Below are 15,888 nucleotides of genomic sequence, written 5' to 3'. Positions count from 1 at the left end.
AAAAATCTTCTATTCACTTATCAAGAAATCAATGCTGTATCAACTATTTTCATCTTGCAACGTCATCATTCCGCAATTAGTATTGTTACAAAAGCAGAGAGTTCATGAATCATGTATAAAATACTCGTCTAATAAACTTTAATTAAAGATGCTCTATAACTTTTTCTTGATTACAAGTTGCCCTTAGTCGTAGACTAGTAATTCTTCTTTAATGGAAAATTTAGATATCGGTACTGTGACAATTATACTGCTGACTTATATTTATACCGAGGCTACAGCAAATCAAATAGAGTAGTAAGAGACAAGATATAGGAGCTATAGTTGACACATACAGGATATATGGCGTTTTAAATTTGTGCTTCTATAAGGAAATAGTGAGGTGATAAGGGCATATTTTAGCTTATAGTGCCGTAATATTCAAAATTTAGTTATATTGGCTAAGGTGTAAGTGCTTGGTTGCGTATTCCAGATTTATAAAATTATAAGTAATACCTAGTTTGTCACTCATTCGTTATTAATTTTTTCTCGATATAGATCTGCTAGAAAGGCTTTAAATTGATTTACCACCTGGTATTGGGATTCTTCATGTAAATTAAAATTTTAGACAAGAACAATAAAATATGCTTGGTTTAAGAAGAAAACGTCGACAACTTTTCCTATTAAATACAGTCCTTGGGCTGTGGTTTTGCATTCTTCTGTACACGAAATCGCAAGGTGGCACTACTTTATCTGTTGAGGAAGTTAAGGCTAATCGAAATAGAGAAAGTGGTACTGAAAAGGAAAATAAAAATATTAACCATAAAAGAGATATCAATCAACACATGGCTGATAGTAATAACACTCTACTTCAATCGATTAATCCAAACAAACGGTTAATTTTCCAACCTACTTTACCGCATAATTTTAATCCAAACGCTATCGGAGAAAATGGCGAAAGTGTTATTGTGCCTGATAAAGCTAAAGCAGAAAGTGATAAACTTTTTAAGAATCATGGCTTTAATCAATGGGCAAGCGATCATATGTCACTGCATAGGACTTTACCCGATTTGAGACCTTCATTGTAAGTATCTATAACTTGCCTCTAATTCCAAATCTAAAGATGAGTTATTATAAAGTCTTCAGAAAAACATTATGGATAAATAATAATACAAAAATTATCATGATTACGAGTTATGATCGTTCATTCAATAATTGAACTACCTAGAGATTTGAAACATCTTGTATATGTTAGCTTGAAATTGACTATAAATCAAGGATGTTGCAACGTTAATCATGCATAATCATAATTTGTTGATTTACGGATTTAATTTTTTTCAGACTATTTAAAAATTGATGATAACTAGATCTAGAATATTATTATGTTAATATCGCTTCAAACCCTAATCATTTACCTTACAACAAAGTGCTATATTTTACGCAGATTAATTATCTGGCAATTCTGGAATATCGTTATTTACAGTATATTGTATTGAATTTATGACTATACTTTTCTCTTAGATGCAAGAGCCAAGTTTTTCCCAAGGATTTACCACAGACTAGCGTTGTGATTGTCTTCCATAACGAAGCTTTATCAACCTTATTAAGAACAGTTCATAGTGTATTGGATCGATCCGCACCGGATCTCATACATCAAATTATCTTAGTTGATGATTTTAGCTCAATTAAAGGACACGGTAAAGAAATTGATATTTAAGGGCAATACCACGTATTTAAACTATAAACAAAAATTGCTAGTGTAAAATTTATAGAGGCAATTCATAGATAAAAATTAGACTTTTCAATTTAGCAAATAGTTAATATCGTATAAGTTACAGTCTGGCTATCATTGCATCTATTGATAGCTTACCAGCATCAGATATAGCTGAAGAGATACTAGGATTTTAGGATAAAATTGAATTGTACAGCTCAATAGCTGCGATTGCAAGGATAAAATTTTAATCAGGGCTAGATAGCGGATTGATTGAATTAGCATACTAATTAATAGATGCACTGACATAACTGTAAATGATAAATTTCAATGTTGCTTCGATTTATGAATTCTTGTTAGAGGACTTGCAAGATCCGCTAAAAAAGTATATAGCAGATCTCAAGAAAGTTATTCTAGTTCGAAATCCGAAGCGTGAAGGCTTGATTCGTTCTCGAATTATAGGTAATCTTAACGCGTTATTGATAGGAAATATATAGGATTGCTACTCTTGTAATGTGAGATAGCATAGTATCAAGCTTGCAGCTTTTGAGTTATTTAATGATTGCTAAAAATTATACGCTTGCATAGGATATTCTCGAGCTACAGCACCCATTGTAACCTTCCTTGATGCTCATTGCGAAGTTACAATCGGCTGGCTAGAGCCTTTACTTGATAGAGTCCATCAAAATCGAAGTGTTGTCGTTTGCCCCGAAATTGATGTGATCGACGATAAGACATTCCAATATCGAGCGGGTTCAAGTGGTGATATTCGAGGTGTTTTTAACTGGGATATGAAATTTAGATGGAGATTAACTCCATCCCAGGAGCAAAAACGCCGTAAATCACCCACGGATCCCGTGAGGTAAATTGTTTATTTTAAAGTGCATCATTCTCTATCTACTATGTAGCTTTGAGCTCGATTTTATCATAAAATACATGAGTTATAGTTTACGAATAGGTAACTAGTTTAGAAGAGAAGCGTCCGTCTAATATCTAAGTTAAAGCCAATCATGCAATAGGTAACAATTATAATGTGCTGTTTGCTAGATCTCCAACCATGGCAGGTGGTCTTTTTGCTATTGATCGTCAGTATTTCCAAGAGATTGGCTTATATGATAGCCAGATGGATATTTGGGGAGGCGAGAATCTTGAACTATCGTTTCGGGTCAGCTTTAAGTTTCAAGAAAGAAATAGTTGTACTTCATTTAGTCGGATATGAGTTATAAATAAATTATTGGCATTACCTGCTAAATTTGTATCCTTCTGTAGATATGGCAATGTGGAGGCCAGTTGGAAATAATGCCATGTTCTCATGTCGGCCACGTATTTCGAAATGTCATACCCTATAAATTTCCTAAAGATGCTGGCTTAACTATTAATAAAAATTCCGTCCGCACAGCTGAGGTCTGGATGGATGGTTATAAAGAGTTTGTTTATCAACGCCAGCCTTATATGCGAAATATTCATTTCGGCAATATTACCGAGAGATTGGAATTACGGAAAAAATTACAGTGTAAAAGTTTTAAATGGTATTTAGATCACGTTTTTACCGATGTTATATTACCAAATGAATCCGCTATTGCTAAAGGAAAGGTATCAGAAATTTGATTTTAATAATGCTTATACTACAATATTATACATATGCTATTTATGTTTATATCTAGAAAGAGTAGATTAGTTCTAGGTTAGCATTTCTCTTGCATATTGTTCTCTCTAATAAATTAAAATATCAGTGTAGCTGTTAGCGTATGATATTTTACAATAAAAACTTAAATTTCTATTCTGGATTTTACTTTCTTATGCTTATACGAATAAAAATTTATATCTCTCAGACTGTCAGATATGTTTCATACTGATATAAATCCCATATAATTGACAGGTTAGAAATCCTGAATCAGAAATGTGCTTAAATACGCTAGGCAGACCAAAACATGCCTTCTTAGGCCTATCACCTTGTGCTCATGAAGGAAAGACTATGGTAAGTTGATTTTTCCGTAGACTTATCGCTTAGACCATAATAAAGTTATCATGCCATTTTTTTAATTTAGCTGCTATAGATGCATCATGTTTAATCGAATAGATAAATTTATAACTTGATTTCAGCAAACAAATTTAAATCAATCCAAGATGTTTCTACGGTCATTATTTTGTAATATGGTCATATTTTTCGTGAAAAAGTACATTTCAAATTTCTGTATATAGTATGCTTGTAATATAATGGAGGAAATCTTGTATGTTCGCCACTTAGTTATAAGAGTTAGTAAAATAGAATTGAGGTAATTTCATCATTGAAAGAATGTATAAAAGTGTGCTATAATTTGCAAAGATTTCATGCTTCAAACTACCGTTGTATCATACGTTGCCAGTTTAATAATTGTGAATATCTATTTGGTAACATAAATAAATATAGAATTTAATCACTACTAGTGCTCGTTAGTTGCGTGAAGAGACACATTTTTATTGAAGTAACTTATTATAGTCTGTTACTTTCACTGCTTAGAGATTATTTACTATATTTTTTTGCTATGGTTGTATTAGATTTTTGCTTATTGAATCAATTTATGGATAACCATTACATCTTGCAGATCATATCACTCACAGTGTTAAATGAATTGGCAATGGATGAAGTTTGCTTCGATGTATCTGATCACCAGTCGGGTGGGAAAATTACTTTACTAGATTGCCATTCGATGGGAGGAAATCAATTTTGGTCTCATAAAAAGGTAAATATGATTAAAATTTTTGCCCCTACTATTAGCAGCACTAGTAATCAGGATACGATACTCAATTAGTCGGCTGCTTTTTATCTCATATATTGTATTAGCTTACAATAGCTTCAACTTTTCCATCGTTCTTGAGCTATATTTTCGTATCTTATCTAGAATGGAAAATTACAACATCGAGATAGTGGGTTATGCTTAGATAGGGGTACCGGTATTAACCCTGTCATGCAACCATGCAAAGATGTTCCTTCACAGATTTGGACGTTTGACAATTACTATCCTAACGTTAAGCCAAGGAAACTAAATTGAGTTATAAACTTTATGCACAATCTTTGCTTGAAAGCTAAAGAGCTTTGTTAATTGCTGATACTGTAGGCTATCAATAATTATGCAGAATCGATAGCAAATTAATTTACATGCTATAAAAGTATATGTAGCCAAACGCACAAAAACATAGAATTAATAATTTAAAATCTCAAAAATCTTTTTAATATCGAGATATGATATAATTCGGATTGAATAAAATGATTGAATATACGTCGAAAATATACACTAGGTCAACTGATTATTCTATTAATAATTAATTGTGGTACCAGCAATGATCAGTACCTTGTTAATTTTTTTTCAAATTCATATGTGTAAGCTTTTATTGACCATTAGTAAGAAACAATAACTATTTATAGGTAATTAAGTCTTTCTTTTAACCAATTAATCTTATAAATACTTTCAGCATGATTATAGCTAGCTAGAATTTTAAGTCTACTAAGTGGTAGTACATCAATACTAAAATGCTCTCTTTATGCTATAGATTATTTCAATATCAGGTAGATCAGAAAGAAAGTTATTCTACCGCTTAGTCGTTATCCTAGTCGCGATAATCGTTGTAAACTTGTAATAGTAAGTACTTGAAAGTATGACAATTAGACATTGCTAAGAGTTTATAGTTAATAAAATATAAAAGGAATACCTTGCCGGTTATAATATTTTGTATTCGATAACTGCCGGTCATCATTAATCGTGCTATTTTGTGAAGAATTTGGCGAAGAATCCGATTAGATTAGAGATTAGTATGCATTTAACTAATTAATAAATAATCTTCAATTTTTTGCTCGAAGAAATAAAGCTGTAGTACAACTTTTATGCAAGATTTGTTATTCTGATAGCTGTAATAGCTATGAAACTTAGCTGTAAATTAGACGTAAATTTTACATAAAGTTCGATAGTAGCTTTCTGTAGGTAAAAGAATTGAGGATTCTAATTAAAGCATATTAATCTATACCCCTTCCTTTAACATAATACACTGATGAATCTAATAAGATTTATTTACTATGCAATTAAATAGCGCTTCTAACTTTACAATTTGTATTATTGCTTAGTAAAGTTAGCATAGTAGGCAAGATGATAGTCTATTCTTAGCGTTTGACAAACCGATGTAATTCTAATCATTTAGAGATATTAAAAGTATAAAGCAAAACGCTTTCATTTTATGTTAGTCTTATTGTGAGACCATCATTGTTTAGTAATAATTTGATGTAATGACCCAAAAAATTAATATTAGTAAATTACTATGTGTTATGGCAGCATTTTTGCCGAGATAAGTTTACTTGCTACCCAATCTTATAGTTTGTTAACCGTTATGTATTAGTGTCTCCACGGCCCTATTTGGTTTGTCGCTTTGCTAATTCTATATCCAGTAGTAGTTGTAATGGTTAAAAATCAACTAATAGATTGGGCGTCCGGTGTTTTCCTGTAAAAGAATATGCAAGATGATCTTATTTAAGTAAGGAAGACAAAGGAATATTAGCAATTTGGTCCTGTTGCTAATATCAGTTTCAAATCATTATTTAACAAAAATTCTAAGCGGCATTTCAGAAATAAGATTATTCGGAATGATTTCGAGATGCGCCTATCGCAAAACGAGAATGATTCAATAATCTATTTACTAAAAAGAAAATAGAAACCAATATATCAAGAATAGCATTATCCCAAGGAGTTATCAGTAAAACATCTTTAGCCAGAAAGAATTACTATAGAAATCCACCCATTTCTTCTATGCTATTTTAACCGGTTGAACTCCTGTTGCAAAGCAACAGATGTGAGTTGAATACAATACTACTATTAGAAGGCCGAAAATTATACTATGGTATTGTCCGATCTTAATATTGAAGCTATAATAATAAGCGTAAAATCAAAAGGTATTATGATGCTAATAGTTCTTCAAGAATATTATTTGATAAGTTAACTGTGATATTGAAAATAGCCGAAAGCGACAGAAGCTTCAATAATCAATAACAGCAATCAAAAATTATTAAAATGTACCATCTTCAATATGTTCATGAAGGATGTTGGAAATGGCCTAGAAAATGATAGAAGATTGTACGATAATAACTATGCAATGGCTTAATTCCGGCCAAATGTATTAAAAGATTATCGCTATAGCACATATAAATCTGATATTCCCGTCTAATCCTTTATAATCACGTCTTTTTCACACAAAAATCGTTATTGAATTGCTATATCACAATAAAATGTAATCAATTAACACAATCTGTGTTCTATTTTTACCGTACTATAAACAATAGAGCAAAGAGTAACAACAGATGTGAATTAAAATCATTTGAAAAGAGGATTCAGTACTAGGAATCCTTATCAGTATGGATACACTTCACTACTTTCCTTTAACGGAAATTTAAAACCACAGAGAAATTACTGTGTTTCATATTGAACTATACAATAATGTTGCCTGAAGAGGTAATTTCCTAACACAACTTATCAATTCTATACTACATTAGTGTACTGTCCGTGATTAAATAACGCTGGTGAAATAGGGATAACCGATTATCGTATTGATCTACTATCACATCTTTTACATTAGGTGTTTATATTTAAAAGCGTCTATTTAACAATTTCTTATTCTAAGTAGATTTAAAGGCTTCTTTATTTAATGCATTTTTATCCCAATGTTTTACGTACTATTGTGTAGCTTCCAAAATTGAAAATGTGTGGTCGTAAGACAAGAGGCCGATTATTACTAGGATTTACAATTTTTGGCATCTTCTTTTGGATCACTGCAATTATTTATATCCAAAGTAGAGAAAAAATCGATATATTTGATACCCTCAGTTTGGATCTATTACGAGAAGGGTTTAGTCAAAAATTAAAATTGCATTACAGAAATTCCATCGAGTTAGTATATGATCAAAACCAAAACTTACTGGGTAGAAAAGGTTACCGGCCACCATTACCTGAAGATTACGATCCTAAGGGTTTAGGTCAAAACGGCACAGCTGTCATCGTACCTGCAGAAAGTAAAAATGCTAGCGAGCAACTATTCAATAGAAATCATTTTAACCAATGGATCAGTGATCGAATATCATTGCATAGAACGCTACCTGACCCTCGTCATCCAATGTAAGTATTTTCTTTTAAAGTAGAATTATATAAAAAGTAGAGCTATAAAAGAATAAAATAGATTTTATCAAGTAAGCTCTATACTATATTTCAAATATTCTCTGTGAATAACGATGGCCATTATATACCATAAGATCATAACCTGTAGTTCCAACGGAGGTAAAAGTAATGTATATTCGTTAGAATATTGAATTCTGCTTGTAGTAATTTCAGCTAATTATAAGTGATTATGGAGGATGGCTAGCATGATAAAATGGTACATAGAATGATTAGCCATGCCGATTTTAGTTTAGATTAATGTCATTTCAAGTTCATTGCAAGGTTTCCAGGTTATAAATAAACCTCGGATAGTGTATAGCTTGCCATAAGAGTATTGCAGTAAAATTTCTGAGCTTTTTTAATGAGTAATTTTTCGATATACCGGGGGTTTAATATCACTGACTACTACGATTCTACGAATTATATAGCTTGTGCTATTTTAGAGAATTGTAAATATCTTTGGCAAAGTTTTGATCAACAATAGATATTATTAGATAGCTCCACCAATTACTATTATCATATTTTACCCGATACTTAAAATGTAGAGTAAAATCGTCCTGGAGGTTATAACTTGATATGTTGGAGTATACTATAAGACATTCGATTAATCTGTAAAGACATACTTAATAACAAGCTTGAACGTTTGTCAATATATTAATCTAATTAAAAGGGGCAGTTAATTAAGCAATGCCGTATAAATACCGATAAGAAAAATAGCATCGGTTACAAAATTATCAACGCCATGTGATATTAATAAGACTTATTTCCGATGAAAGAATTAGTATGATAAAAAGTAATTTCAGGCTTATTAATAGAACAATCTATATAGTACGCATAATAATGTAATAGTTGTTTAGAAATCTACTCTTCATTCTTTGTTAAATATTTAAAGCTAATAATTTAGGAGATATTAATCTTGCATGATTATGGGTATCAACGGTAGACAGTGGAATTTAATTTTTTAAGTGAAGGAAATAAAGAAACGAATTGTATATAATTATATAGATATGTATATAGTTATGAATATTCAATTGCTATACTGTGCGCAACTTTAAGAGCTATGCGTTTATAGTTCATACTGTAGTAGCTCTTAATGAAATTATTCTTCTAAACCATGTGTAGGTGCAAAGATCAAATCTTTCCTCTTCATCTACCGACAACTAGCGTGGTGGTAGTTTTTCATAATGAAGCTTGGTCAACCTTACTCAGAACGGTCCATAGTATTCTCAGTCGGTCGCCACCTGATCTCCTACACGAAATAATCTTACAAGATGATTATAGCGATCCTATAGGGCACGGTAATTATGATTCATAATCGTATTTACCGTAATTTTATATAGTCTTTATTACAATCAAAATTTTTTTGACAGTATACGAGTATGGAACTCGATTGATATTTAAGAGTGTCATTCCAAATCAATAATCCTTTTAACTTATTTTTGCAGCCGAACTTTTTATGCCACTAGAATTATATACATCAAAGCTAGAAAAAGTAAAAATTTTCCGAAATGAAAAGCATGAAGGCTTGATAAGATCAAGATTAAATGGTATATCAACTTACTGTTAATACATCTCTTAGATTATGATGTGCTATATATATAAGTATTATTACTCAAGTTTTACTGGGTTAATAAAATGAAATACTACAGCTAGATTTTATGCGAGAATAGGCATATCTTAAAGGTTTTATTGGGTAGTACAAGTAGTTGCTAATTAGTTCTTACCAATTTAATAAATTTACGATACGCATAGTGCTAAACTAAACAAACTAACATGCAGCACATGAATTAGGTAACTATTGTAAGCATTGTAAGGTAGAATTAAAAGCAATAGCATGCTCCTTCTGATATTGATTTATTCGAAAAGGTTTTAGCCACGCAACAGCACCCGTTGTAACGTTTTTAGACGCTCATTGCGAGGTTACTACCGGTTGGTTAGAGCCTCTGCTGGAACGTATTTATCTTAATGAAACTACAGTAGTTTGTCCTGAAATTGATGTCATCGACGATAGGACATTTCAATACCAATTTGGACCTCCCGCCTTAATGAGAGGAGTCTTTAATTGGCAGTTATACTTTAGGTGGGCATTAATACCACCAGAAGAACATAAAAGGCGCAAATCCCCTATTGACCCTGTTTGGTATGTATTGCTCATGTTAGCGCAAAGCATTCAATTACGATCAATTAAAACTAGAGCTACCCTTCGAATACATTATCAATTTGTTATGCGATTGCATCTATTTAGATTCATTATTTTAGCTCGTTCAACTTAGTCGAACAAATAAACGAAGTAATATATATATTCAATGCTGTTGTAGCTGTACTTGTACCTACCATATTTAGTAAGAAAGTTTGTTGTCTAGTTAGTGATTAAAATATCGTGAATTCAGGAATAAATTTTTCATGCTTGATGATATGCTATTATTAATTTATATGAAAGGTCACCTACCATGGCTGGAGGCCTTTTCGCCATTAGTAAGAAATTTTTTAAAAGGCTCGGGACTTACGATGATCAGTTCGATGTTTGGGGAGGCGAAAATATGGAAATATCTTTTAAAGTAAGCTAATAGGACTGAAATTCTCTATTTACTAAATCAAAAATTCGTGAAATTAATATTGCTTCGGTCAATTTGAGTTAATGGATAGTACTTACATGATTAAGATTGTCATTGTTGGTAGATGATATAAAGTACGTCACTCTTAATTTATAACTTGTATGTATGTTGATAAAACATTTATTACATTAGCCTGCTAGAATAATCTATTAATGCTGAAACGAAGGCGCGATATTTATGATCAAGAATGTAAAATAAGATGCGTAAACTATAAACAGCAAAACTAACATCCCGTTTACATCATGATGCTATTTCATGGTTCCCATAGGCTTGGCTCTGTGGTGGAAAATTAGAAATTGTTCCTTGCTCGAGGGTGGGTCATGTATTTCGTCATAATCAACCTTATAAATTCGGTGGTAATTTTCTCAGTCGCAATTCTCAGCGTGTTGCTGAAGTATGGCTGGATGACTACAAAGAATTTTTTTATCAAGTTCAACCTCATTTACGTAAGGAAGAGTTTGGCAATATTGCTGAAAGACTGGAATTAAAGAAGAAATTAAAGTGCAAGCCATTTAAATGGTATCTGCAGAATATTTACACGGATGTTGTATTGCCAAATGAGTCGTCAATAGCCAAAGGAAAGGTTAGTTAAAGATTTATCCAGTACATGTGCGTGTATTCGTATATATTATTAATGTTTTCTGTGTTGTTGTTATTGAGGTCTGCAACCGACTATATCTAAAATATTAATAGTTGTACCATGCTGAAGTGATCAGGATATATAAGAACGATCATTGTAATTAATTGATTAGTTCGGATTAGTGATAGCGATTGACGGTTCTACGCGTGTTGTAGCCTAGGACAATAAAGGAATACTCACGTAAACATTTCGTAGTCATCTCTGTGAGAAGAGAGTTAGTTTTTACTAATATAGATCTACAAAAGTCAGTTGGAGATCTACATCGACCCATACGAACTATATTAGAGTTTGGTCCCCGGTTACAAAATTGATTTGTAACAGTTGTAATAACTTGTAATAGTTGGGTTATAATAAATCAACCTTGAATTCTCTTTTAGCTTAAAAATCCCGCTTCGAACATGTGCCTTGATACTATGGGTAAAACTGCGAACGCTTACATGAGCATTTACCCTTGTGCAAATAGCTGGACTATGGTAATTAGAAAGCTATCCTTTCGTTTCTATTTGAAATTTGATATAAACTTTGCTGTATGGCTTACTAAACTCTTACTTATTCTATTTGGCAATAAAGGAAATGTCGTACTCGATCCTTGAAGAATTAGTAGTTAGCGAGCTTTGCTTAGATGTGTCGGATAATAAAGATGGTGCCAGAATACAGTTGTATGATTGTCATGGCCAAGGTGGGAATCAGTTATGGTTGCATAAAAAGGTAATTATCATTATTGATAACTAATTTTTTCAAAGTTCTGTGTAACAAGTAACTATTAAATATTCGATGTTGCCTGCTGGGATAATTCTCAAAGCCTTTACTTCTAGGGCATTAGGCAGTGTAAAAATTAATGTTCTGTATAGCTAGATAAACTAGATAGCCAATTATGAATTAGAATTAGTACTAATGTAAACGGTAAATGTTTAAAACTAAACCTGTTTGACTCACTCAATTGCTATACTTTAAAAATTAGAATGGAGAGATTCGACATCCGAATACAGGAAAATGCCTTGATCGTGGATCGGGTAACACACCGGTTATGAAACCGTGCTCTGGAGGGGTTTCGCAGATGTGGTCATTTGATACCTACTATCCTAATGTTAAGGCTAGAAGGTTGAAAATAAAATCAACAACCGGCTAATACTACGAATTTTCTCAATTTCGTTTTCTCTTCTCTGTATATGTTGATGTTGTTTATTGTGTGGTCATTGTAATATCTGATTATGATGTTTAAAAGTAAATTTGAAAGCAGATTGACATTTTTTTCTATGCAATTCCATATAAATGTTTCTTAGGCGGTATTTCCATATGTCGACTGTAACACCCAATGCTTTAACTTCATGATTATGCTAACGTGTAGTAAATACGGTATGATTAGTTCTGATATGCGTGCATTCAATTTGATTTCCGATATACCTGTACCAATGGACTGTTTACTATCCCTTTAAGAAAAAGCTTATGTCAACTTCTCGATAATTTTATTACCTTACTATGTTACATGTAAATCGTCCGTCGTAAGAGCAGTAAGCTTTTATTTGGTATCGTCTTCTAATTAATTGAATTCTTTGTTACAACTATGGATATGGAGGATGAGATACAGTGCCTACTGTATTCATGGTATTACTTGGATCACCCTTTTCTACTCATTGATTCATTCATATTCGCTTGATATTTTTTGATGTAATTCATCAAATAAAGAAAAATGTTATGCTTATTTAACATATAGATTACGTTATTAAAGGTTACAAAAGGACTTATAAAATTTAATTTCCACAACTGTGAAAATGATATTCTGGTGATATGGTGCTTCTGACTGGCCCACTGTACACGGGATGTCCATGTAGGTCTAAAACATGGAAAACTTTTGTAGTGGTGGTGAACGATAAACGAGAGCAGAGCTGGTATGATAGTTCTGTGCCTGTATCCAATCGAGTTCAATAAAAGCTAACTATTGTACTACTCCATTGATTGAAAACGATAGCACCTATATGGCGCTGTGATTTCGAATTCCAGCCTACCATAGCTCAGTACTGGTAGTTGGGAATTTCTTACCAGCGCACTTAGTCGTTGTTCTAGTAGTTGTAACATTATGATCTTATATAGAAGATGCCTAGTATAGTAATATCCTAATATACGAATACTTATCATATACCGTTTAAGTACTGTATTGTATTACATTCATAATGTACGACATCATGACTACATATAGACGACATGCTATACATATAAAGACATTATCTCAATCCCATCTAAAACCTATAAATACCCTTGTACGCTAACTCGTTAGTCAGTTCCTACATTCCTGCTATCTCAGATACCTTATCTATAACAACCATATCATTGTTAGCCTGTAACTTGTATCTCAATAAAATCCTTTATACCTTCTATCATCGTCTACCTTAAAATACTTTACGCTACTTAAAGAAGATATCATTACAGTAGTTGTCAATTTCTTACCGCTTAGCATGAAACTGATTATACAGTTCACGCAGGTGGCACAAGCTTCTAAATGGTGCACCCAGACCTAGTGGTGAAAAATTGCAGACCTCTACTGCACTGAAACAAAACTTTATTAATAGTAAATTCAAATTTTTCTGTCGGATTGGGGTAAAATTTACTATTTAACAGACTCTGCAAGTACTCAAGATACGGACTACTCAACAGGGACTTGTAAGAGGAAAAGTCTTACATGAAAATGACTAAAAGATGAGAGAGAGGGACAGGTATAACGAAGGACCTTAAATGAACATAACTGACAGACCACGGCTAGAGGAAGACCTTTATTAAGAGCAAAATTTGCTATTTAGCAGACCCTGCAAGTACTCAAGATACGGACTACTCAACAGGAACTTGTAAGAGGAGAACTCTTCAAGAAAATGACTAAAAGAAGAGAGAGAGGGACAGGTATAACGAAGAACATTAAATGAACATTGCACTATAAAACTGATAGACTACGGCTAGAGGAAGACCTTAATTAAGAACATTTACACAGGCTAGCGCAGACAATAGGACTCAGTATGACAATTGTTCTCTCTTCTCAACAGTAGTTACAGTAAAGTGTACAATAGACCTGATCAAAATGCATGATCATGTCAGAACTCTTAACTAAATAACTTCATATCATTGCATTAAGGTTAAGTAAACACCGGAAAACTTGGAGGGATTGACATGATAGTATGAGATGGAATGATATGAAATTATTTAGCTAGGATTTCGGACATCATGGCGGATTTTGATCAGGTCTTCCAATCGCTCATCTTTGTCTTGCTAGAGTGCACAGTACATCGCATGGTACGCTGGTGTACAGTACAATACACTGTAAGTAGTGAGCATGTGCCAGGGGCTGGAAACTCCCAGGCCTGCCCATTCACAAGTGAGGAGACAAACCCTTTGTTTCCGTTGTCATTACTACAGTACTCAACTTCTGCTAAACTGATTGAATTGAATGCACAGTACCGGAATATCGACATCGATTCAAGATGGTGGCTCCAAATTGATCAACGTTTATACAACATGATCACAGTTGCTCATCGCGAGCAAGAACAGGTAATGATTTGATAAACTTACTATCACTACATTGTACTTCTTTGGAGACGACTTGGTGTAGGGTATGGATCAATAGAGTTGGAAAGAAATGATACTATGCAGTACTTTGAATTGTTGCTGGCAATGACTAATTAGTTTAGTGACGTCGTTTCTGCAACAACACTTATCAATGATAATTAATAAATGAAGTCTTATTTTAAATATTTAAACTTACTAATGACATAGTATAGTAGTGTGCTGTATGTATACAAAGCCATGATAAATCAATAGCCTCAAATCTTACTATACATGCATACGTCAATACTTGTCCTAGCGTAGAACGTTATTACGTCGATAGCAAATGAATGCAATCATTTTTATTTTACTCTTAGTAGATGTAAGCTTGTCGCTGGATTGAAATTCCTAGTGGTTTATTAAAACTCTTATCGACCCGAACTGCATCAGACAAGACTAGGTCAGTTATTCTGAGCCAAACTGTAAGTTGTTTCTACTGCAATAGGCATTCTAGATGAAGACGATTGCATAGCTAGCGCTTATATGTAATGTAAAATCATCATTATTTTTGTTTTTCCTTTCTGCTGCTTCAAATCTATATCCGATTTTATTCATTAATATACAATCTTGATAATAAGAAGATACTGTACATCTTTAGACTAATCATAAGCTAGATAATAAATCTATTTCTGATGTCTTATTGCCCTAAGGTTCTACCATTTTTGTTTTTCCAATAGTGATCTGATCATAATAATGTAAAAGTCTATAAAACGATCTATGGGATAGATATTCTTCTCTACCTAATACAACAATATTACACAGACAGTCATTTCACATAGACTTGCTCAAGTCCTATTCTTCTACACCTTTAGATTCATTACAGCCAAATATCAATCCAATTTTAGCACTAAGATTATGCTGACCAGAAGAAAGAGACCAATTGTCTTCGTTCTCTGTGTCCTATTAGCACTATGGACTATTACTCTGTTACGAACTGTCACTACAAAGACTGAAAAGTCCAAACAAGTTCTTAATCAGGATAATGATCGAAATGTTCATCAAGATGATCATAACAAACATCTTGAATCCGATCAACATCATTCAAATAATGTTAATAAACGACGTGACGTTCATCAAGACAATCAATTTGGTAAAAAAAATACTAATAAAGACGATCACCATGAAAATCTGCCCCATGGAAATGCCCCTATTAAACTGCATAGTAGGCATGTATTTCAACCAACA

The 15,888-nt window shown here is 32.7% G+C and overlaps 2 protein-coding genes across 2 annotated transcripts; both read left to right on the top strand.

Annotated features, from left to right (window-relative positions):
• Positions 1–821: 821 nt before the first annotated feature.
• TRIADDRAFT_23130 (uncharacterized protein) lies at positions 822–4,719 on the top strand (the record flags this gene model as incomplete). The annotated part of the gene is made up of 9 exons (XM_002110758.1): positions 822–1,060; positions 1,498–1,673; positions 2,060–2,149; positions 2,276–2,524; positions 2,707–2,852; positions 2,957–3,280; positions 3,567–3,665; positions 4,273–4,410; positions 4,570–4,719. 9 exons carry the CDS (start codon positions 822–824, stop codon positions 4,717–4,719), a joined length of 1,611 nt encoding a protein of 536 aa, XP_002110794.1.
• Positions 4,720–7,681: 2,962 nt separating this feature from the next.
• Positions 7,682–12,196, top strand: TRIADDRAFT_11844 (uncharacterized protein; the record flags this gene model as incomplete). Its single annotated transcript, XM_002110757.1, has 9 exons — positions 7,682–7,821; positions 8,983–9,158; positions 9,306–9,407; positions 9,727–10,000; positions 10,301–10,418; positions 10,744–11,058; positions 11,493–11,588; positions 11,686–11,823; positions 12,086–12,196. Coding segments are annotated over 9 exons (1,470 nt in total), but the record flags the coding sequence as incomplete, so codon positions are not given.
• Positions 12,197–15,888: the final 3,692 nt, after the last annotated feature.

The sequence above is a fragment of the Trichoplax adhaerens genome, genomic scaffold, assembly GCF_000150275.1.
Source record: "Trichoplax adhaerens TRIADscaffold_3 genomic scaffold, whole genome shotgun sequence".
Taxonomy (NCBI): Eukaryota; Metazoa; Placozoa; class Uniplacotomia; order Trichoplacea; family Trichoplacidae; genus Trichoplax; species Trichoplax adhaerens.
Note: the sequence above shows the minus strand (reverse complement) of the source record. Positions and strands in the feature narration are given on the sequence as shown.